At 43.5% G+C, this 24,360-nt stretch overlaps 2 protein-coding genes across 3 annotated transcripts; one reads left to right on the forward strand and one right to left on the reverse strand.

The window, feature by feature from the left end:
• Window positions 1-1,293: 1,293 nt before the first annotated feature.
• Window positions 1,294-16,646, reverse strand: arl13a (ADP-ribosylation factor-like 13A). 2 transcript variants are annotated; one of them, XM_023792177.2, is made up of 10 exons: window positions 16,341-16,646; window positions 7,185-7,292; window positions 5,883-5,953; window positions 5,495-5,744; window positions 5,100-5,205; window positions 4,660-4,865; window positions 4,449-4,566; window positions 4,001-4,280; window positions 3,761-3,877; window positions 1,294-3,608 (listed from the first exon to the last, which is right to left on the reverse strand). In XM_023792177.2, exons 2-10 carry the CDS (start codon window positions 7,262-7,264, stop codon window positions 3,538-3,540), a joined length of 1,299 nt encoding a protein of 432 aa, XP_023647945.1. In that variant the 5' UTR covers window positions 7,265-7,292; window positions 16,341-16,646; the 3' UTR covers window positions 1,294-3,537. The 2 variants fall into 2 exon arrangements, with proteins under 2 accessions (XP_023647945.1, XP_023647944.1); XM_023792176.2 differs by lacking the exon at window positions 16,341-16,646 and adding an exon at window positions 16,161-16,295.
• LOC111833664 (endoplasmic reticulum membrane adapter protein XK-like) lies at window positions 15,612-24,098 on the forward strand. The gene is made up of 3 exons (XM_072702238.1): window positions 15,612-16,418; window positions 20,079-20,338; window positions 21,857-24,098. The coding sequence occupies exons 1-3, from the start codon at window positions 16,006-16,008 to the stop codon at window positions 22,621-22,623; spliced, it is 1,440 nt and encodes a 479-aa protein (XP_072558339.1). The 5' UTR covers window positions 15,612-16,005; the 3' UTR covers window positions 22,624-24,098.
• Window positions 24,099-24,360: the final 262 nt, after the last annotated feature.

The raw sequence follows: 24,360 nt of genomic DNA on the forward strand, positions 1-24,360 counted from the left end.
TTTAATTCCTTACTACTAAGGCCTGGGGGGTATTCCATGAAAGTAGCTAAAGAAAGGCAGACTTTTCCGAAAAAGTCAGATTCAACTTAGCTCCATCTCTAAAATTAGCCTCATGTCGTTCCACGAACGCAGTTCAGTTTGAACTAATTAAGGATCATTCAAGACAGACTTGCATAGTCTCACTTAGTGCGCACACCCGCGACATTTAAGAAGCCCAAATAAATGGATGAACGATAGATCGACCAAATGAGTCGGAAAGCCGGTAAAACGAGAGCGGTGTTTCTTTCCTTCCACGGGACAAACGCTGCTGATGGAGTTGTATGAAAAATACAAAGATGTAATCGTTCTTTGAGACAACGCTTAATCAAGCGAGACAGTTAACCTGGTCCGGAGCAGACTTGTTCGTAGGTATAAATTACCATGGTAATTCAGCGGGGATTCATTTAAGACACGTTGATGGAACGGAATTCTCACTTATATAAGACAGACTTATCGAAATAAGCGAGACTTTCCCTTAATCCTGTTTCGTGGAATACCCCCCTGTTTGTATCTTGGATAAATTACCGCATCTAAACGGTCTTGGCGTCTCTGTAGTAGCACAAGTTTCACCAATAGGTGGCGGCATTAGCATAGCAATGCAACGTTATTCCGTATTGATAGCGGTGTCCTCGCGACCACGTGCTGAATATTGGAACATGGATGGATTTGAGTTTTCTTTATATATATTTGAGTTTTTCTTTAGATATATATGGCTTCCCCGCGACCCAGATGGATGAAGCGGTATAGATAATGGATGGATGGAAGGATATATATATATTAGCAACCAGCGTAACAAGCGCATTAGAGAAAACTATATACTGTATATAATCCATTCAATCAGTATAATTGCATTTCTATATTCATTTTATAGTTAGATTATTATAAATGATTATACTTTTTAAAGAGTGTTCAAAATTATGTGGAACAAATTTTTTTAATTATGAAATTCTATAAGTTACACCACCTGGATGTCATTTATACAGAAAACATTTTTGTTAAAAAAAGAAAGAAGAAAGTGAAAATGACAGATAACTCAATAAGCAGTCACTATGGAGACGTTCTTTTTTCCTTTGCATAATAATATATATATATATATATATACACACACACACACATATCTGTCGTACAGCCGTTTAACTTAACAGACTTTTGCATGAATATAATCAATTTCATGTCCATGCAAACTGTTTTTCCAAAACAAATATTTTTATTGAAAAAAGTTTGTTCAAGCCAACATTTCACATGTATCTTGAAATGTATTATAGGTACAAAATCTTAGCAAGCAAAGAAAGTGCTAGATAATTACAGGTGCCATAATTACTATATATTATACTGAATACCATCTTTCATGATCTAAACACTGGAAATAATCATTTTTGTTGTGATTAGGTACAGTGAATACCAATGGCCCTGTTTGTAAAATAGCTTTCTTGTTTTAATAATCAATAATATGACAAGAAAAGCTTAACAAAGAAAAATGTCCATCCATAATTATTTTAAGAAATGATGGTCAATGAATTAATAAAATGCCTGGCAGTGTCTCCAGCTGCAGTGGGCAAAACCATCAAACTATCCAAACTATCCTAACTGCTCATTACATGAATCTGGTCTTTATCCTCAGTGTTCTACACCATTATGCCGGAATTGCTGCAAACAAACTACTTCTGAAGGATGTAGATAAGAAGAAAAGATTGGGGTGGGCAAAAAAATACAGATATTAGAACAATGGAAATCTGCTTTGAAAATTTTTGGCTCCAATCGTTATGTGTTTGTGATATGCAGAAAAGGTGAACTGAGGATGACAGCATGTTTGGCCCCACAGTGAGGCAGTGTAATGGTGTGGGACAGTGAGGCAGTGTAATGGTGTGGGACTGTGAGGCAGTGTAATGGTGTGGGACAGTGAGGCAGTGTAATGGTGTGGGACAGTGAGGCAGTGTAATGGTGAGGGACAGTGAGGCAGTATAATGGTGTGGGACAGTGAGGCAGTGTAATGGTGTGGGACTGTGAGGCAGTGTAATGGTGTGGGACAGTGAGGCAGTGTAATGGTGTGGGACAGTGAGGCAGTGTAATGGTGTGGGACAGTGAGGCAGTGTAATGGTGTGGGACAGTGAGGCAGTGTAATGGTGAGGGACAGTGAGGCAGTATAATGGTGTGGAACAGTGAGGTAATATATTGGTGTGGGACAGTGAGGCAGTGTAATGGTGTGGGACAGTGAGGTAATATAATGGTGTGGGACAGTGAGGCAGTGTAATGGTGTGGGACAGTGAGGCAGTGTAATGGTGTGGGACTGTGAGGCAGTGTAATGGTGTGGGACTGTGAGGCAGTGTAATGGTGAGGGACAGTGAGGCAGTGTAATGGTGTGGGACAGTGAGGTAATATAATGGTGTGGGACTGTTTCACTGATGGTGCTGTTGGAGATTTATATAAAATTGAAGGCAGGATTTTGCAATAACACGGTATCCTATCTTGGACCATCATTTAATTTATCAAGATAATGCCCCAAACACATCTTAGGGTAATGTAGTAAGTATTATCTAGTGAATAAGGAGATAGATGGAATGCTGTGACAAATGACCTGGCCCCCAAAATCCCCCCCAACCTAGATGCTATAGAGCTGTTTTGTGATGAGTAAGGTAGCCAATTTGTGCCCAAAACTTGTGGAAACTCCTTCAGGACCATTGGAGAAGCATTCCAGGTGGCTACATCTGGAAGCTGGTTGAGAGAATGTCAGAGATTGTAATGCTGTCATCAAAGCAAAAGGGGGCTGTTTTGAAGAGTCTAAAATTTTGAGTTGTTGAACACTTCTCTCAGTAATATTTCATTTATATTATAATGATATATATTACTTCATTGTCTCGCGGCCTATGAGATGAATAACATGGCTAAACTAGAAACAGATTCATTAAAAAGCAGGTTTTCCCAAACATTTGACCGGTACTGTAACATGAAAGGTACTTGGTTGTAAAGAGATCACATTCTGCATACAGGAACGTTCTGTGCTTTGATGCTAATGTCCTTCCTCTGTCCAATAGACAACAAAGACTGAATGACTTTGATGTACAAATGAAACACCTTGCTTCTGGAAACCTCTACACTGAGGGAATAGTTCTTAAGATATATAAACACACACTGTAAACAGCACTGACATTTAAAGTAATCAAAACAACTTAAGAAGACCTGTTTAAATAGAATGCAATAGTGAGTGGGGGTGTTAACACATCAGCTGTGTGCACATAGAAAATCACACTTAATGCAGCAGGATCACAGGGTACAGTGCACTGAGGGCTCAGCAGGAGGGAGGAGAAGAGAGTGCAGTGTAACTGCAGAGCATGGGGTAGGAGTTTATGTGTTACTTAATGCAGCAGGATCACAGGGTACAGTGCACTGAGGGCTCAGCAGGAGGGAGGAGAAGAGAGTGCAGTGTAACTGCAGAGCATGGGGTAGGAGTTTATGTGTTACTTAATGCAGCACAATCACAGGCTGCAGTGCAGTGAGGGCTCAGCAGGAGGAGCCTCCTTTATTCTGCTCTGGGTGGGCCTTCAGAGCTAATATAGCCTTCCTGTAGAGGTCTAACAGAGAGAAAAGAAAGTCCAGTGAGATAATGAATACAATCATCTGTCACACCTGCATTATTATGTAGTTTTACCTAATTTAGAACAAATGTAATTATTCTTATGTAATATTTTGACTTTCATGTTATATCCTGTAAAATGCAACTTACCGAACGTGGCAGACAGGTCAACCGGCTGTGAATATGCAGCAGACACACCTTCCGAATTTATTTTGTTTTTCTTCTTTACATTTACTGACTTTTTCTTCTTTTTACTTCTGACCTCACCTGCATGAACAGAAATCAGAAGAGTATTATGCTGAGAACACTAAAGAAAAATTGCAGAAATTGCTGAAGATGCAGGGCAGACATAAATATGACAGACGGCATCTTGTCGGACTGGAATGCCACCTTTCTTTGCACGGGGCTCCTCCTTCTTTTCTGATTCAGGAAGCACCAATGTGTCTTTCATCACTATCTTCATTTTTCGTTTTGTCTTGCCACGCATTTTCGGAACCAGGGCACCACTTGATGTCTCCTCTGTGTCACCCCTCTGCCCGATCTCAGCCCTTCCCTTCACCTCCTCCTCCTCTTCTTCCTCACCCCATTTCCTCCTTGCTGCCCTTCTGCTGTTCACAGCATCTCTGATCTTTACCTGATTTTCCTTCATATTCTTTTTCAGGCTTCTCTCCTACAAAAGTATCAGGGTAACAAAACATGAAAACATGCACAAATTGGTTATATCCACTATTACAGATTTTGAACTGTCATTCCCCCCAAGTTCTGCTCATGTCGATAACCATTTATTTCAGGAATCACTTTGTTAAAAACACTTCAAAGGGAATTTAAATGGAATAACCGCTTTCATGATGTTCTGAATGGGATGCTGTTTTCCACCAGTGCTTTTCTTTGTCATTTTTTTCTCTTTGCCAGTAAGGTCCTCGCCGTGTTGCAGGTGTTTCTTGCTGGTGTTAGTCCTGCACAGATACACACTTTTTCACAACTTCTGCCCACATTCTGAAACCCATGAACCAAAATGGGGTAGATGAGTCAGTGGCAGGGCCGCTCACTGCTCCTCTGGGCTCCTGCGGGGCCCTTTCTCAGCTGCCGCTCGCTTCTCCCTCTCCTCTCGCTCCGCGGGACGCTTGCTGTCCCTGGCGATGCGGGCACACAGGTCGGTGTAGTCCAGGCTGACGGCTCGCAGCAGCCAGCGCAGGCCTCTCAAGGTCTTCCTGTCGGTCCACCTGCGCACGTCCACCAGTGCGGAGCTGGGCTCCTGTAGTACAGGGTGAGAAATTACACTCTAGTGACAGCTTCATAATGTATTATGGAGACCAGTATCATTCATCTTTCTTATTTATATTTATAAGTGTGTGTCCTGCCTTCACTAAAAAATGCTTAAGCATAAACATGATTATAAATGCTACACACCCACTCCTCCCAGAATGACCAGTACTCTGTTACACTGTTCTTTTATCTATAAAGCATAAGCCACCAGTGCAACTCTCACAATGTGACAGGGCGATCGGCTCTGGTTGACCAGTTTCTCCAGTGACAGGGCCTCCATTAGGTCACTGACCAGAAGAGCGTCCATCTTGTCTTGCTTGTTGGCCAGCCTGAAAAAAAACACCATTGTTCACTCTTTTAGACTGAATACAACTATTACACGTCAGCAATCGTATGATGAATTTATTCTATAAATTTGTCATATTTTGCTAATTTTATTGAAGTTATGGATCTGGGGAATCAAAAGGCACTAAAACCACTGAAGGAGTAAAAAACAAAATTGAATTATACTGAACCTAGGAGATATTTTACATCCTTTTCTAGCATAATTCATATGAAATATCAGCGTCTGGTTGACTTGATTCCTGATAATATCAGTTTATTGTTTTCATTCCTTACAGCAAAAGGGGTTTCCTTGCTACCCTGGCCTGCTGTAACACATCTGTAAGAAGCCCCCTGGCTTCAGGAACCCGCTGCCCATCGCTAGAATCGACCACAAAAATAATCCCATGGGCTTCTCCACAGAGCTGCCTCCAGGCTCCACGACTCTCTCGACCACCTCCGACATCCAGCAAGGTCACTAGAAAGTTGTCCACTCTCAGCTCAGTGCGTACGCATCCACTGGTGGGGCCCAGGTCCCGTGGAGGTGCTGGTGACCAGGTAAGAAATACTTAAGTCATCATGGCTGAAGTGCTATCCCCAGTACATAAACACTCAGTCACATGATCCCAGTACATAAACACTCAGTCACATGTCCAAAATACAGGTATATGTTTGTTTTTTTTACCTTTCAAAATGCCTCTTATAGTGGAGGTTTTGCCAGCATTGTCAAGGCCGACCATTAGCACTGTGACTTTCCTGTAGATGACAGAATCAGCTTATATTGGGGAGGTAAGGAGCACATATCTTGTATAATCCACAAGTTTGCATTTTATAGTATTAAGTGAAGCAAATTATGGTGGTGCAGTGGTTAGCACTGTTGCCTCGCACCTCTGGGACCTGGGTTCAAGTCTCCACCTGGGTCACATGTGTGTAGAGTTTGCATGTTCTCCCCGTGTCGTCGTGGGGTTTCCTCCAGGTACTCTGGTTTCCCCCCAAAGACATGCTGAGGCTAATTGAGTTACTGAGTTGCTAAATTGACCATAGGTGTGCATGTGTGTGTGAATGGTGTGTGAATGGTGTGTGAGTGTGCTCTGTGCTGGGCTGGCCCCCCATCCAGGGTTGGCTCCAGACCCCCTGCAACCCAGTAGGATAAGTGGGTTGGACAATGGATGGATGGAAGTGAAGCAAATTTGCTTTTGATGTTATATTTTTCCTTCCATCCATCCATCCATTTGCTCCATCTACATATCAGGCATTTTTCCAGTACAGGACAACAGGTGATGCCAGTCCATCACAGGGTACGAGGCAGGGGACACCCTGGATGGGATGCCAGTCCATCACAGGGTACAAGGTAGGGGACACCCTGGATGGGATGCCAGACCATCACAGCACACACTCACACACTAAATGTAATGTAGGATCACGAATTCAACTAACCGTAGGCTTTCAGACTATAGGAGAGGGGGATTGTGCAACTTTGGATGAACATAGAAATTCCACACAAACAAAGCAGACATGGGATTCAAACCCCAACCCTGGAGATGTGAAGCAACAATGCTGTGTATATACTGACTATTAGGGTTACCAGCAAATGGTTGTCTGTGAGAACACTTAGCTATGTTTTCCAAGCTCTTTTAAAACCGAGAGAGTCCTGCATTTGGCTAAATAGTTCAGCTCTTCTTGTGCTTTGACTGGTTTGGTTCCTTGATTGAAAGACTCCAGCTGTTTCACATTAACATTAGTGACACGTGCATGATTGTAGGAGACTGACCAATCAGCATGCAGCAAGAACTCAGTGCTTAAGTGAATTCCAGGTCCTTTTAATTGAAATGGTAGATTACGTAGATTACATATACTACCCTGGCTCAAAGTGTCCTGACATGGGTGGTAACCCTCCTGACTGTCCATAATGGATTGTACAGAATAGCTGAAAATGAAGAAGAGAAATCCTCTGTTCTTCAGCACTGGGTCACACGATCGCCCCCACCTGACAGGTTGCTGTAATTTTGTGATCCAGTTGCAGCAGCTGCTCATTAGGTTGAACATGCTGAGGTGTGAGCCGCACATCAGCGACCATCTTCTCTTCAGCTTGTACCTGTGGAAAGACAGCAGCCATGCCTAATTCCAGCTGTCGCCACAGTCTGGCACTTATCTGTCATGTTCTCCACAAATTAATACTACTTCAGCATTTCAAACCTGAAATGACAGCATATTTGTCTGAATGTGTCTGAATAATTGCCATTAAAACAAATACTTTCAAACAGTATGTAACAGATGCCTGAAATGGGCAATTCTTCACTTATGTATATTAAACAATGTAACAAAAATATTTAAGTTTGAGAAGACAGTGATATAGAGGGTAAATTCATGTTCTGTGTGAAGACCCAAAGCTCCCAAAGCAGAGAGTCTCTTATGAGACACAGCTGAGCACAGGAAGGATGCAGCTATTTGTAGATAATCTATCTCAGACAGACACCCTGTCCATGTGCTCAGGGACTGTCATCTACTAAAACGCAGTCAGTTTGTTGTCTGTTTATCTTTCAGCGCACTAACCTCAGAAATGGCCTTATCAACAGCTCATCAGCAAACATACATAGAAGTATAGTGAATGCAGCTCAGTTTTTATAAACAGGACATTTTTTTTCCTTTTCACCGAATAATTGCTATCTATGGCAGTAAAACAAGGAAGACAGATTCCGTATAATTATGCTGAGTGAGAATGAAGGAGCATTTAGCTGTTAGCTGCTTTCATTTTCAGCCTGAAACATGCAGGCATTCTGTCCTTTATTCCCTGGCAGCCGCTGCATAATCCTAATCCTGCTAGAAAACATGGCTGCTCAGAATTACCTTACGTGTACAAAAATTATAAGGAAAACTAAATAAATTAACTGTGCAAAACTTATTCGCAGTAAGAATTGTAGGGTACTTACAGTAAGAAATCATTAACCATGCAGTTGTCCTGATTTGCCTGATGTGTCTCGTTTTACAAAAGCCTGACAGGCACTAATCAGTTTTGTATTATTCCCTTAATCCCAGAGTCACCTCATCAGGTAGTGCATCATGGGAAATAATGTTCTACTTACTTTATCAGTTAATCATCTTATCTCAGGAGGGAACTACAGTCCCCAATAGTTAACCTAGTAAACTTCACCAATGTTTGGTCACTTTCTATAATGGAGCAGCGCTATCTGGTAAGTTGTTTGTCACGTCAAGTGGCATTTATCAGATTACAATGGCTGGAAAATACAAAAAGCATACAGGGAAATACAGCGCTCACTGGAAGTCTGGGGACGCTTGCTTTATTCTGTAATAATGTTGCAAATTTATTTATACCGAGTGAGCAATGTTTAACATACTATATCTGCACATATCTGCCACGCAAACATTATCTTTTTATTAAGTGTCACAATTTTTTTGACGGAATCATTCAGTTTTGTTTTTGCCATTTTGTTGCTAATTGCAATTGTAGTCACTGGCTCCCAAAGGGATACTACAAATAAATGTTTGGTGTTTTATGCTATTGTAAGGTGTTAGGTATCGCTAATTTAAAAGCACCCAATGAGACTGCTTGTCATTGGACTTATTAAGTCAGACAAGCCTTTAGAACTGTAATTTGGGTTTCAGTTTCATAGTTGAATGTTTTACTTTAAAACTACTTGTTGATTCTAATGTTATTATATCTATAGGGTTTATATATATATATATATATATATATATATATATATATATATACACACACACACACAAATTATTAAAGTAATGATTTTTGTATTAAAATAATAAGTTTGCATTTTTTTTACTGAACTAAACAAGTGTACCAAGTGTATTAAACAAGACTTTCTATGAGCACCGTAGATGATAATATATGAACACTATAATAATCTTAAAAGATAATGACAAATCCCTTATTTTCTGTATTAGATTTGATATCTAGAAGAACTATTAACTGGGAGAGTGACATGTCAATGAACAACATCTGCTCCATTTCTGCGGTCCTGCTCACTGCAGTGTAATGGCTAACTTCAAACCAGTGCTGTCTCATGCTGCTCCAGTTCTGTGGTCCTGCTGACTGCAGTGTAATGGCTAACTTCAAACCAGTGCTGTCTCATACTGCTCCAGTTCTGCAGTCCTGCTGACTGCAGTGTAATGGCTAACTTCAAACCAGTGCTGTCTCATGCCGCTCCAGTTCTGCAGTCCTGCTGACTGCAGTGTAATGGCTAACTTCAAACCAGTGCTGTCTCATACTGCTCCAGTTCTGTGGTCCTGCTGACTGCAGTGTAATGGCTAACTTCAAACCAGTGCTGTCTCATGCTGCTCCAGTTCTGTGGTCCTGCTGACTGCAGTGTAATGGCTAACTTCAAACCAGTGCTGTCTCATGCTGCTTTCAATGAGTGATGGCAACAGAAACTGTTGGATCATTTCATTTTGAGATCCTGTTAGTGAAATTAGAAACATCTTTTAAATGCAACTGTTTTCTTTTTACCTAGACTAAATTCAAAAATTGCAAACATACTTCAAAAGAAAGCAATTCTAGCTTTTGTTTCACAGACCAATGTCTTTTTAAAACATAAAAGCCCACACCGGAGATTACCAAGGCTGTGCCAAGACACGCGGTTGACTGACTAATATGATAAGATATATAACTCTCTTATACTTTCACTACATTATACGGGAACTCAAATATGATGAGATCATTTTTGTCTTTGCACACAATTAAATATATAGATATATAAATACTAGTTCTGTCAAACAATTAAAATTTTTAATCAGAATAATCACAGGGTTGCTGTGAATTAATTTCGATTAATCACGATTAAATATAATTCATTTTTAATCTATATTAATCACATTTCATTTTGCATGAGCAAACAAACTCAAGAAAAAAGGGAATATATATGCACCTAACATGTTTATTGAACATCTTGAATACGAGTCGGATGCAATCCATCTGCCACAGAAGTGCAATACCAAGGACCCATATCAAAAAGCAAGATTTTCTGGTTAGCTGGACAACTTGTTGGATTTAAGGTAACTCAGTTTAAATGGTCTTTATCTTCATTCACTTACAATTAGCCCGAACTACCGTAAATCCGACAAATAATCCGACTAATCATGAAATCTGATTCTAGCCCAGTTAATTGCCATTGTTAGCAATATCAGTTGATAACACATTACGCGCGGTGCTTTTCGTATAAAACTCCGTAGCAATACGTCCACATTTAAGTTGGACGGCATAGTGTGTGCGACCGATTTAATGAGCCACAAATGAGAAGTAGTGCTTAAACAGTATAAAACTACAACTTTCCCTTCTGTTGATAAAAGGCGCAGCCAGCATGGATCCTCTGTGCTGCTCCGAGACATTTCTCGTGTCTCCAAGAAACAGGAGCACGCATGTCGTCACTTCCGGCTTCAAAACTCGGAATCCGACTCGGAATACAAGTTCCCAGCCTCCCAGGGCAAATGGAACGCACCAAATCTGCCCGAAATGGGTTGACAAAGACATTTCATGGATTTTCAGTCATTCGGCGCTGCAGATGGGTTAATTGAGTAAAAAAAATTTATCAGATTAATCATGATAATGGATTAATCCGCGTTAACCCGTTAATTTTGACAGCCCTAGTAAATACATAAATTAGAGCTGGGAAAATTTATTAATATTAATAGTTTTTTTTAATTTATGGCTCAGCAAAACAAAGCAGAGGCCGCCCAGCTCAGCGAAACATAACGGCGGCCACTCAGGCTCAGTGAAACAAAGTGCCGGCCACTCTGGTTCAGCTAGGGTGACCAGATAATCCATGTCAGGGAGGACACTCTGAGCTAGGACAGGAATTGTAAATTACCATTTCAATTAAAAGGACCCGGATTTCACTTGAGCACTGAGCTCTTACTGTGTGCTGATTGGTCAGTCTCCTATAATCATGCATGTGTCACTAATGCTAATGTGAAACAGCTTGATGAGCCTTTCAGTCAAGGAAACAAACCAGTCAAAGCACAAGAAGAGCTGAACTATTTAGCCGAGCACAGGAGCCTTTCAATTTGAAAGTAGTTTGTAAAACCCGAAGTAGCTCAAAGTGTCCTCCCTGACATGGATTATCTGGTCACCCTAGGTTCAGCGAAACATAACAGCGGCCGCCCAGGCTCAGTGAAACAAAGTGCCGGCCGCTCTGGTTCAGCGAAACATAACGGCAGCCGCCCAGGCTCAGTGAAACATAACGGCGGCCGCCCAGGCTCAGTGAAACAAAGTGCCGGCCGCTCTGGTCCAGCGAAACATAACGGCGGCCGCCCAGGCTCAGTGAAACAAAGTGCCGGCCGCTCTGGTCCAGCGAAACATAACGGCGGCCGCCCAGGCTCAGTGAAACAAAGTGCCGGCCGCTCTGGTTCAGCGAAACATAACGGCGGCCGCCCAGGCTCAGTGAAACAAAGTGCCGGCCGCTCTGGTTCAGCGAAACATAACGGCGGCCGCCCAGGCTCAGTGAAACAAAGTGCCGGCCGCTCTGGTTCAGCGAAACATAACGGCGGCCGCCCAGGCTCAGTGAAACAAAGTGCCGGCCGCTCTGGATCAGCGAAACATAACGGCGGCCGCCCAGGCTCAGTGAAACAAAGTGCCGGCCGCTCTGGATCAGCGAAACATAACGGCGGCCGCCCAGGCTCAGTGAAACAAAGTGCTGGCCGCACTAGTTCAGCGAAACAAAGCAGAGGCCGCTCTGGCTTAGCAAAACAGTGGAGTTACCATGTTAACAGAACATGAGCTCTCTCAGCCGCAGAAGCTGGAGGAAGTACCACCCCCCCCCCCTCACTGGCCTTAATGTGTTTGTTTAGAGTATTTATACATGCAGGCTATGTTTGCGTGCATGCAGTGCACTCATGTCTCTCCCCGTGTAATTGGTCACTAAGATCTTTAAACAGTATGCCTTTCATTTAGGCCTACAGATATGTTACTGATCTCCTGGGGCGAAGGAGACGCATCTCCTGTTGGGAGTTGTCACTTGCATTACGCCGTTTGCCAGCGTCATGGTGCCCTCAGATGATGGGCCAGTTTGCATTATGAGCTTCACAAAAGCTGTCTTTGAACACCTTGCTCAGCAGAAGAAAATCACCAGCCTCACACAGCCACTACCAATGACGACCGTGCGTCCAGCTCGTCCTTCTGCCTGTGTCATCTTCCTTGTATGACCCGCTCCCTGCCTTCTGGCTGCCTAGCGATTGGAGGGAGTGGTGGCACCGGCTTGTCATCTCCCCCCTGCTCCCCGTTTGTGTTTCAGATTTAACTGTATTTGACTCTCCCTGCCGGCCCCTGGAGGATGGGCTCCCCCTTTGAGTCTGGTCCCTCCCAAGGTTTCTTCCTTCTAGGGAGTTTTTCCTGGCCACTGTCGCCTATGGCTTACTCACTGGGGGCTTTGGGTGGGGATGCTGTAAAGCGCTTTGGGACAATGTAATGTTGTGATAATGCGCTATACAAAAATAAATTTGTTGTTGTTGTTGTTTGTCAAGACTGCTGCCACTCGACCTCAGACTTTAGGAGCCAAAACGTTTATACACCTCAGTGTCAGTGCCAGAACACAAATGAACTACCAGGCCCAAGATTTTCACAAGAGGGTGGGGGGTGGAGTTAGGGTTCTGTATTATACAGGATGGGAGGTGTCAACCGAGGTGGGTGGGACAGTAAAGATCCTCGACAGGTTCTTTTTCTACCATCTTTGAAATTTGGGTGATTATTTTTGCTTTTGTTTGGTTTGTCTGTCCCACGATCCTCAGCAACTAGTAGTGAAGTGACTGTTATAGACTGTGGGCTAACTGTTGGCTTTGCCAAAGAAGCACTAAAGTTAGTTTCACTAGCAGTTGCATCACCATCATGGTTGCTAAACGGCAAAAGCTCAGTACCAGCAGTAGCTGGCTGGGAAGGCATTTTTAAAGAAGCATTAAGCCATTTTCGTATGTTAATTTATTATCTTGGTTTATTTAGCTAGACAGACATTGCTGTGTCCATCATTGTGAAAAGACACCAGTGACGCACATGAATGCAAACCCAGTTTACTGAAAAATCTGACACCAAAATGAAATTTTCAAGGAGTGAGCCGTGAATTTGCCGTGAATGTGGCCGCCGTCAGGCACTGCCCTCATCACGTTAGAGAGCCGTACAGTCAGGTTCTCTTTTCCATTCTCTGGAAGGGTTATGAAGACGTTGCAGTGTGTCAGCCACAGTGTGATCACCATCTTTCACTTTCTGTGTGAATAAGCTGTGAGCTGTGACACGCCTATGACTCACTGCAACCTTCGTGTGACACTGAGAAAACACAAGCCCTCCAAAACAATACATGATGCATTTTAAGTGCACGGTCGATCCAACACACACTCGTCAAAGCCCCTTGGCTGATTCCATGGGCGACGTGTCCCCCTCACATTTCATAATTATTCGTTTGCCCCCCCCCCCACATTTAACATAAAATATTAGTTTAATGCCTAATGTGTCCCCCCACATTCAAAATGCTTCTGATGCCCCTGGCTGATTCCTTATCTGGACTGACTGGCTTAACGAAATCAGGGGAAAAAAGCTTCCAAAGAGTACCTGGTACAGGTGGAAATGAAAGCAAATAAATGGTACAGCAACGAGCTGAAGAATGGGAGCATAACACTGAAGGGCGTATCTTCCACAAACGTCTCCAAGGCGGTGCAAGTGTGTCACGTGAAGAGCTCCCACCATGCTAAAAATCTGTACTAGAATATATATAATAAAACAGATAAACATTAGCAGAGAGCTGAAACTGCAGGAGAGGGGCTACAGTTTACAGCTCATGAGAATATAAACAGTTCATGAGCTTCACCCTGTATGCAGAAAGGTAATGAATTTATGGCTTAAACTCCAGCTGAAGATAAACAAGAAACCCAAAACAACCCTGACAAGAATATGTGTGCATAATGTAGTCTCAAACCGAAATTCACAGAACCAAAAAAAGTGAATTTTATGTGGAAAATCCGACCTTGTGCTAATTGTCACAAAGTCCAGAAGCAAAAACTAAAGGAATAAAGGTTAAGTAGCATCAGGCAGCAGAAATGCAGAAGCAGAATTTGAGCTGCCTGAACAGGATTTTCAGATGTTATCAGACCGTCGGCATTTCTTTATAACATGGCGCAAATTAATTTACAGGAAACACATGATCAGTGTTGGTTACTGTCTTCTAGTTTATATATAGATATCTCACATCTTCACTGTTCACCTTATAAGTGCACAGTCCGTCAATCTGCACTCATCCCTAACTTACAAGAAACACAAATCCGGCCAGGAGGAACAACAGGTAAGGCTATCACTGTATTTCCATTTTTGGCATTTTAAACCTGGCCCTCTGCAATGTTTGTCAAATAATATGGTTATATGGTTAATATCAGGCACGTGCGGGGTGGTGGGGGGTGCAGGTTCCAGAGCACCTGCCCCTTTTACCCGAACCACCGAAGTACCCCCTTTCGATGTGCCCCCTTTCACGTGCTTCCCCTCTGAGCATGGTGGAGGGGGGTAGGCCAAGGGCACAGGGCTGCACTTCTCAAACTTTTTGGTCAAAGGTTCACATCAGTTTTTGTGTTCAAAAAAGGAACAATTTTCAGTAACAAATGTTATGTAACAGCATTTTATCATCTTTAATGAATTAACAATAACTTTCGATATATTGACATCAATATATAGCAATAATGTTACACTAGTGGCCAAAATTGTGGAAACACCAAGCATTTATGATTCTTATAATCAATCAAAGAATCTTTACAAATATCATACACTGGACGATTAATTAAATAAGTAACGGGGAGTAACTGGAATAAAGTTCTGCAATCTCTAAAAAATGTTTTGTGTCTGTGTTATGTGTGTGTGTTATGTGCATGTGTGTTATGTGTGTGTGTGTGTGTGTGTGTGTGCCAGGGGCGCCGCTAGAGATTTTGGGCCCCATGAAAGCATATCATATTAGGCCCCCCAGTCCAAACCAATCCAGTTATTTTCCTAATTTTTTAGGGCCCCTGTCACTCAGGGGCCCTTGGAATCGTCCTAGCTTTCCTCCCCCTTACGGCGCCCCTGGTGTGTGCTATATGTGTGTGTGTGTGTGTGTGTGTGTGTTATTTGTGTGCGAAGTTGTTGGCTCTGTCTTGCATTTTCTGCGCCTTTTGACATTAATCATATTGTTTGGTAAGGCGCATTATCTCCTGGGTCCGAGTTGTTCACTTGCGCTTCGGTCCGCAGTCTGCTTTATAGGGTGTGGAGTCGTCGGACAGAGTGAGATTATAATGGAGGCACAACTATTACCTGTTGTTTAAAAATAAACCCTATCAAACAAAATTAAACAATAATAAAACCAAACGTTTACATGAATATGCCTTGACCTTAACGATGTCGTTTCTGCCGATGAAAAATCATGCACTATACCCTTATTTTTGCCGTATTTGGTATAAAGCGATACTGAAACATAGGCATTTATTAAAAGAAGGCGTCACGTCGTTCCGCTCTATGAATGACCGTCCTTCCAAACCAGGAAACATTCAGCATATTTGTTTAACTTTTTCTCTACTGTAACAGTAGATGGGTGGAGTTTACTGACACTTCTGATCACTTTCGTCTTGCTTCGCAACAACATGGGCTACAACTTAACTATTAAATGCAGTAATTTTAAATTAGATTTTTATAGCAAGAAATGTGCGAACAATATAGTAGCTTTGGCGAAACGTACACAGCTTTTGAGTCACTAAACCAGTTTATTTAGCGAGTTACTTAATCGTTCCTTGTCGAGACAGGTGCGGTATGGAAAAGTTAGGAGCTTTCAGATATATATATGAGGTATACATGTCATTTTTTACCGACTTGTGTTGATTTTTTTTGCTTAAAAACATTGAAGCGTTGCAGTTCTTTAGCTTTAACGTTTGAAATGTGCGAGAACATTAACAAAGAAAGCCAGGATGCAGAAGAGTGTAACTTCGAGCATGTTACCGGCGTTAATAAGGGTCCCCCCCCGGTCAGCGTCGTGATCGCGACCGCACTGTATGTCGCCGAGCTGGTCACCGCTGCGGTGCTCTGCAAAATGTACAGCGACACCGAAGACCGGTTCTGGATGGGCTTCACCATCACCTTCATGCTGGTGCCGTCTCTTCTCACACAGTTAACACTCACTTTCCTCCATCGAGACTTGGAAAGCGACCGTCCACTGGTCTTGTGTTTGCATCTCCTCCTTTTGGGACCGCTTATCAGGTATGGCGATCTAATTTTTTTTTACTGCTTTAAAAATAGTAGCAAAAGAACGAGAGAATGAAAGTTGAAGTTCGATCACCAGATTCAAATCCTGCTCCACCGGACGTGTTTGGACTTGAACATATGGACATTTCTGCACATGTAAAAACTCAGCCCACTGCCGTGACACCATGAACTAAGGACGTGTTTACACACAAGGCTGTAAGGCAGGGGTGTCCAATCTTATCCGCAAAGGGCCGCTGTGTATGCAGGTTTTCGCTGCAACTCCCTTATTAGATTACTAATCAGAGGACTGATTGGCTGAAGAGTCCTCACACCTGGGTTTGAACAGCTGACCTACAGGTTATTCCAAAAACCTGCATACACACCAGCCCTTTGCGGATAAGATTGCCCACCCCTGCTGTAAGGACTTGCTTATCAAGCACTGGTCTGGAAAATCTCGCAATTACTCACATTTACCAGTTTGTGCTACTAAAGAAATTCACTTGAAGTGCCTCAGGGTATGTCATTCTCTTCATTGACTAATATGGCATTCATTGTTGTACAAATTAAAGCCACTTCAATCACAGATGATGCTTCTTGCACAATTTGCATAAGTACAGGTCCATAGGAATTCTTTAATTTTCACATTTGGTATCTTGCTCTCCTTTGTGACATATGCGTATACAGGTGGGGGTGAATCCTGGAGTGGGGGTGCACAGCCTATAACAGAGGCTATGAGTGCAAGGCAGGGAAAATCCCAGGATGGGGCACCAAACTATCACAGGGCACACTCACACCCCATTCCCTCACACTGACACATGCATATCTATGTGCAACTTGCCAACTCCAACTAACCTCAGTGTGTTTTTGGACAAAAAACCAGAGTATTCAGAAGAAACCCACAATGACACGAGGAGAATATGCAAACTCCACCCACATAGGACCCTAGCAGAGACTCGAACCCTAGTTCGAGATGTGTGAAGCAACAGTGCTAATCACTGTGTCACCCCTTACTGCCATCGTTGGAGCCCTTTTTTCCGGGGTTGGGGGGTTGTGTAAGGGGCATGCTTGAGCAGGGCTGCCAACTTTGTTCAGCTGGCTGGAGTGAGATATTCAACTCGAGATAAGCCTGCACACACATGCACACACATTTACATGCATGTGACAATTTTATTACCTTGCAAATAGACTGTAGGGATTGAAAACTGCTCCAACGCTTTTCATGTGGCTAATTTTAGGTTTACAATGGAATAAGATACATTTGCTGCAAGATTTCTTGCGAGGGCCTGGGAGTTGGCAGTCTTGCTTAAGGGTCGAGAAGTCATGTGACTATTCTGCCAACCACAGGACTCAACCCAGCGAACAGAAGCTGAGCCGACCGACCTTTCCCAGTCACGTACATGACAGGCAGGCAGAGTAACTGCTATACTAACAAGGTTAGCAAAGTACTAGGATGTATTTTTTGCACAGCTGTCTGGCTCTCCTACTGACCTCCTCTTGGCTTAATAGTGACTGGGTTTGCTTTTGAATCTCTCTAAAATGAATGTTAACTACACAATACTATTTTAGCGCTTGTGGAAGACTTTAAAATCAGGTTAATTTATTAGGTGGAATGCTGATAATAAGATTATTCCAATATTAGTATTAAGAATAATAAGATAATTAACAAGATTACAATAAACGGCTAGACTTCAAGGCTGAAACATTAATCAGATAATTTTTTTCTTGTTCATCTGTGTTTCATTATGGCCACAGCCAAATATGTCACAGGGTGCATATCACTGGACAGTACATGTATATTTGTTAAATATGGTTTATTTTGGGGGGGAGGGGGTTTAAAAGTATTTCTCATTAATGAAGATGCAAATTTTTTTTATTGGTTTTGCTGATAAATGTAGGAACAGCAAGCAATGTGCATTGTGGAGTTAAGCTAAAAACTAATGCACTTTAAATGCTTCAGTTTGGTTTATAAGCTTTCATGTAATAGTTTATAAACGCCCATGAATTTAACTCATCAACAATCTGTCCATATGAATTGATAATTATTTTTAATCTACTGACAACTCATTTACTCATCAGAGTAGTGGAGCCTAGGGCCTGTAAAACACATTTAAAACAAACCATGAACCTAAGTTCAATAAATATAAGCAAACCCCTTAAAAGGGAAGTGGCACTGAACTTTAAATAGAATGAAAAACATTAGCAAATGAGTGATGCGAAGTGTGAGAGGGAGGTGTATATGTGTTCATGGAGGTGCAGTAGCCCTTTGAAATCTCTGTTTGGCATGAATCCTGCGGATCTTACTGTCCAGCCGTTTGAGCTACGACAGCCAATCCTCAGCTCTTACTGTCCTGCCGTTTGAGCTACGACAGCCAATCCTCAGCTCTTACTGTCCTGCCATTTGAGCTACGACAGCCAATCCTCAGCTCTTACTGTCCTGCCGTTTGAGCTACTGTACGACAGCCAATCCTCAGCTCTTACTGTCCTGCCATTTGAGCTACGACAGCCAATCCTCAGCTCTTACTGTCCTGCCGTTTGAGCTACGACAGCCAATCCTCAGCTCTTACTGTCTTGCCGTTTGAGCTACGACAGCCAATCCTCAGCTCTTACTGTCCTGCCGTTTGAGCTACGGCAGCCAATCCTCTGCTCTTAGCTGTGGATGTTTAGAGTTCTCCAAGCAGGAGTTTTATGGCGCATGTATATAAACTGCATTTTGTGGCTGTTCTCATTCTGCTCTTAAATAAATGTCACAGAAAAGGCTGCACTGAGCAGACTTGCCCGTGTACAATAGGCATGTTCTATAATGTACTCAGAGAATGACAGATCTACAGTTTGCAGTCGTTAAATGGTGTAGACCTCAGATCTGAGTTCAATGCTCTACTGAGTCATTAGGTTTATCAGCCAAATCAAGTATCAAACCTTCTGTCATGTTGCCTGGAAAAAACATGTAATTTTTTGGTTTGTCATTATACTGTACATACAAAATAAAGTGTTTTCTGCATTTTAGTTCAGATGCAAAGTCAAAAAATGTCCTATGTTTTTGAAACAGGGCAGTGCCTGACTTGAGTTAAAAAATAAACTTGTGATGAATGTAGTGCATTACAGTAATTAAATAAGAAAAGCTGGTGCCTGTCCTGCCTGCATGGGCCTAAATTCATGTCACAAGAGAATTTATTGGCATTAAAGTTATTCTTTTACTTACACCTTGCTTATTTACAAAGCTACTTTTCAGCAGCTAAATGCATTACTAGAGAAATTCAAAAGTACCGTCTTCAGCAGCAGCTCAGCAGGTGATCTGAAGCAGTGAAGTGCTGTTGCATGCTACCTCGGGTCTAAGATCGTAGAATTAAATAATTGTTGATTTTTCAGTGATTGAAGATTCTGCTTTTTTCTTGAAATAGTAACTGAAATGTGAACCGACTTGCTTCTTGATTTTTTTTTTTTATTTGAGAAGAACTTGTTTCTTTTTCTTTGGATGGTGATAATTAAAAAACAGGAAAACAACATGAACGCTTATAATTCTTTGAGAAAGACAGTCCAGCCCAAAGTTTCATTCCTTTCCTATCTTGATAACAGTGGTGAAACTACTTATTGACTGAGCTCATTTCAAGGGAAATAATCAGATAGATGATTATGTGATAGTCTCATTCATGGAGGGATTTGTCTTTTTTATTACAGGTGTATTGAGGCCTTAGTGATATACTTCCAGGCGGGCAAAAATGAGGAGCCGTATGTCACCATTTCCAGGAAGATCAAGCTGGCAGGAAGACAGACCATGCCCACGGAGAGGGAGATCAGCCAATCAGAGCGCAAGCTGGCTACTTTTCGCAATGCTGCCAAACGCTCTGCCATCATCCAGGCGTTCCTGGGCTCGGCGCCACAGCTGATGCTGCAGCTGTACGCCAGTATCCAGGAGAAGAGCATCCTCCCTGCCCGAGGTGAGGCCTGTCATTACCTGTCACCGTTTACACTTTAGGACTGGAGCCTCAGATGTACGGCCCACAGGTCGTAATCGGATTGATGAAGGTTTTAATCCAGCCCTCAGCTTAATATGATGTTACAACCAGGATACACTTATTTGAACAATCCCACATTAGAATTTTAAAAGTAAAAAATATAAAAATAAACTACTATTATTAGTTTTGCCACTTGGGGGCAGTATATGTCATATTTTTACTTATTTAGCATACATATTTGTCCAAAGTGACATACAAGTGAGTACATTACAAACATTCAAGTCATCAAGGAGTCGACTGGGCTTTAGTGCGGCTCGGCTGAGCTTCCAGGTGTGAGTAGGACTGGAGCAGGAGCTACACAACAGCTTCTAACAAAGCAGGAACCTAATGAAACTATTTAGGGACCAGAAGAGCAACATAAGAACATTCAGGGAATGTAAAGAGGCTTCAGGCCAGCCAGCAGAGGAGTGCTGGCTTAAAAATGCAAGACACATTTTTTTTAATCTCCAGAAGATGTGCTTGTGCAATAGCAACATCATCCACATCATCAGCTGATGGTGAGTTTGTGAGGACATGTAAGGTCACAACTGCAGGAATCACATGTCCTGAGAAAGTTCATGCGTTAGCAGCATAAGAAGGACGAGGAATACAGCTGCAGGTACAGTGTGCATCTCCTGCTTTTATGTGTTTTATTTGTTTGTCACTACTGGTTGAATACATGGCAGCTGTAGGGCTAGCTCACTGTAACGGAAATCGCAAAAAGGGGAAGTTCACTTTATTTACCGTCACAGTTTGTCACCATATATTGTTAATCGTGCATTATACTGGTAATCACATGTTTTGATCAGCAAAATGAATGTTCTGGTGAGGGTAGCCTGTATCGGAGAAGACACTCCCAGTGTGCATGAGGCATTGCAGTCTGTTTATCCTCAGTCAGTGATTTATGATCAGCCTGTTTCTGTGTTCACGATGTACCTCACTATTGTGATTCCTATATATATCAGGAATAATAAATGTCGTTAGTGTGTCATTAGCTTATTACAGAAACGAGTCTGACTTTGGCAGCACGGTGGTGCAGTGATCAGCACTGGCGCCTCACACCTCGGGGACCTGGGCCGCTGCTCCATGCATGTGGAGTCTGCATGTTCTCCCCATGTCGCCATGAAGTTTGTTCCAGCTACTTCGGTTTCCTTCCACAGTAGCACCTGGGATAGGCTACAGACCCCCCACGACCCTGAATAGGATAAATGGCTTCAGAAAATGGATGGATGAGTTTGACACACGTGGTTTAGGGTAACCATGGTGTGAATGAGTAGCGTGGCACAGGCAGCAGACCATGCAGGAGAGGACAGGAAGAAGGAAGTCTTCATGGTGTCGGTTAGCTGGCTACCTCCCTTCAGAGACCTGTGTTTACTGCGCTCTTCTGCCATGCCACCTGTGTGTCTTCACGCTGTCTGTGGGTCATCCTGTGATCACTTGTCCTGTGCTTGTCTCTTCCAGTGTGCCTCATCACCATAAATCTCCTCTCCATCACCTATGGCACCCTAGTCTGCAACGTCTTAGCCATACAGATCAAATACGACGACTATAAAATCCGCCTGCAGCCTTGCGCCTACTTCTGCATGGTGCTGTGGAGAGGGCTGGAGATCGCCACCCGCACCACAGCACTGGTGCTCTTCAGCACGGCACTGACGTACTGGGTGGTGCCCATTGGACTCGGCAACTTGCTCATCTTTTTTGCCCTACCTTGGGTGCTGTTCTGGAAGAAGAGAGCCTCGCTTCCTGACTCACTGGAGAAAAGCCTCAGCAAGTTTGGCACCATAGTTGCACTCTGCCTGATTACGTTCCTCTACGCTTGCATCAACACTTTCTGCTACTCGGCAATCCAGCTGGACCTGGCCCATCGGGACCTGATTGAAAAGAGCATGAGCTGGGTCCAGATCGCCATGTATTACAGCCTCCGTTTTGCGGAGAACACCTTCCTGGTTGTCATGTGGTATTTTTTCAAGACGGACTTCTACGAGTACATCTGTGCACCGATGCTTGTGATCCAGCTGGTGGTTTGCTACGTCTTGGCTGTGACTTTCATGATGGTCTTCTACCAGTACTGTCATCCCTGTCGCCACCTATTCAGTCACAACGTGGCTGACTGCCTTCGCTGTGCCTGCTGTCACAGAGAGACCGGGCCAGCAGTGCCCGTTGACGTCATCGTTTCTGATCACATGACAGAGGATGACAGACCATGCCTGTTAACTGTGAAACAGTAATCCTGCCTGCTGTCACAGAGAGACCGGGCCAGCAGTGCCCGTTGACGTCATCGTTTCTGATCACATGACGGAGGATGACAGACCATGCCTGTTAACTGTGAAACACTAATCCTGCCTGCTGTCACAGAGAGACCGGGCCAGCAGTGCCCGTTGACGTCATCGTTTCTGATCACATGACGGAGGATGACAGACCATGCCTGTTAACTGTGAGACAGTAATCCTGCCTGCTGTCAGAGAGAGACCAGGCCAGCAGTGCCCGTTGACGTCATCGTTTCTGATCACATGACAGAGGATGACAGACCATGCCTGTTAACTGTGAGACCATAATCCTGTTTGCTGTCAGAGAGAGACCGGGCCAGCAGTGCCCGTTGACGTCATCGTTTCTGATCACATGACGGAGGATGACAGACCATGCCTGTTAACTGTGAGACAGTAATCCTGCCTGCTGTCAGAGAGAGACCAGGCCAGCAGTGCCCGTTGACGTCATCGTTTCTGATCACATGACAGAGGATGACAGGCCATGCCTGTTAACTGTGAGACAGTAATCCTGCCTGCTGTCACAGAGAGACCGGGCCAGCAGTGCCCGTTGACGTCATCGTTTCTAATCACATGACAGAGGATGACAGACCATGCCTGTTAACTGTGAGACAGTAATCCTGCCTGCTGTCACAGAGAGACCGGGCCAGCAGTGCCCGTTGACGTCATCGTTTCTGATCACATGACAGAGGATGACAGGCCATGCCTGTTAACTGTGAGACAGTAATCCTGCCTGCTGTCACAGAGAGACCGGGCCAGCAGTGCCCGTTGACGTCATCGTTTCTGATCACATGACAGAGGATGACAGGCCATGCCTGTTAACTGTGAGACAGTAATCCTGCCTGCTGTCACAGAGAGACCGGGCCAGCAGTGCCCGTTGACGTCATCGTTTCTGATCACATGACAGAGGATGACAGGCCATGCCTGTTAACTGTGAGACAGTAATCCTGCCTGCTGTCACAGAGAGACCGGGCCAGCAGTGCCCGTTGACGTCATCGTTTCTGATCACATGACAGAGGATGACAGACCATGCCTGTTAACTGTGAGACCATAATCCTGTTTGCTGTCAGAGAGAGACCGGGCCAGCAGTGCCCGTTGACGTCATCGTTTCTGATCACATGACAGAGGATGACAGGCCATGCCTGTTAACTGTGAGACAGTAATCCTGCCTGCTGTCACAGAGAGACCGGGCCAGCAGTGCCCGTTGACGTCATCGTTTCTAATCACATGACAGAGGATGACAGACCATGCCTGTTAACTGTGAGACAGTAATCCTGGTTGGGGACCGCTGCTATACCAAGGCGCGCTCGACTGTTGCCATTCCTCAGCTGCAATCTGCAAAGTTTCTTGTTTAATTCCTTATCAATGTTTATAGACAGCAACGGTTTTCAATGTAATGTTGCAAAAATGCACTATGTAAATAAAACTGAATATACTAATTAAGTGACTTTTCGTGGTACATAATAGCTTTGTAAAAACACACTTTATTCAGTCTAGCCTATAGGGACTCTAGTCCTAGATCGAGCTAACTGCTCATCCCCAGTTAGATCTGCAGTGTGAGGTGTAGAGCTGGGTGGGCATTGGTGCCATTGGCTTTGGATGGACTGAAATGTCAGTGCTGTCACTCTAGCTTCACACCCCCTTGTGGAATTGGAGTGCTGACGTTTCAGGGACTCCCCATGCCTGCCTTCCCACCTGCCT

The sequence above is a fragment of the Paramormyrops kingsleyae genome, chromosome 18 (assembly GCF_048594095.1).
Source record: "Paramormyrops kingsleyae isolate MSU_618 chromosome 18, PKINGS_0.4, whole genome shotgun sequence".
NCBI classification, from domain to species: domain Eukaryota; kingdom Metazoa; phylum Chordata; class Actinopteri; order Osteoglossiformes; family Mormyridae; genus Paramormyrops; species Paramormyrops kingsleyae.

What these genes read in the sequence shown, in the direction of transcription:
- arl13a (XM_023792177.2), bottom strand. Translation starts at nt 7,264, where the DNA reads ATGTGCGGCTCACACCTCAGCATGTTCAACCTAATGAGCAGCTGCTGC. An exon ending in GCAAGGAAACCCCTTTTGCT is followed by an intron (nt 5,206 to 5,494) that starts GTAAGGAATGAA and finishes GTTTTTTTTCAG; the next exon opens with GCTGGCCAACAAGCAAGACA. An exon ending in TGACCTGTCTGCCACGTTCG is followed by an intron (nt 3,609 to 3,760) that starts GTAAGTTGCATT and finishes TCTCTCTGTTAG; the next exon opens with ACCTCTACAGGAAGGCTATA.
- LOC111833664 (XM_072702238.1), top strand. Translation starts at nt 16,006, where the DNA reads ATGAGGTATACATGTCATTTTTTACCGACTTGTGTTGATTTTTTTTGC. An exon ending in CTTTTGGGACCGCTTATCAG is followed by an intron (nt 16,419 to 20,078) that starts GTATGGCGATCT and finishes TTTTTATTACAG; the next exon opens with GTGTATTGAGGCCTTAGTGA. An exon ending in GAGCATCCTCCCTGCCCGAG is followed by an intron (nt 20,339 to 21,856) that starts GTGAGGCCTGTC and finishes TGTCTCTTCCAG; the next exon opens with TGTGCCTCATCACCATAAAT.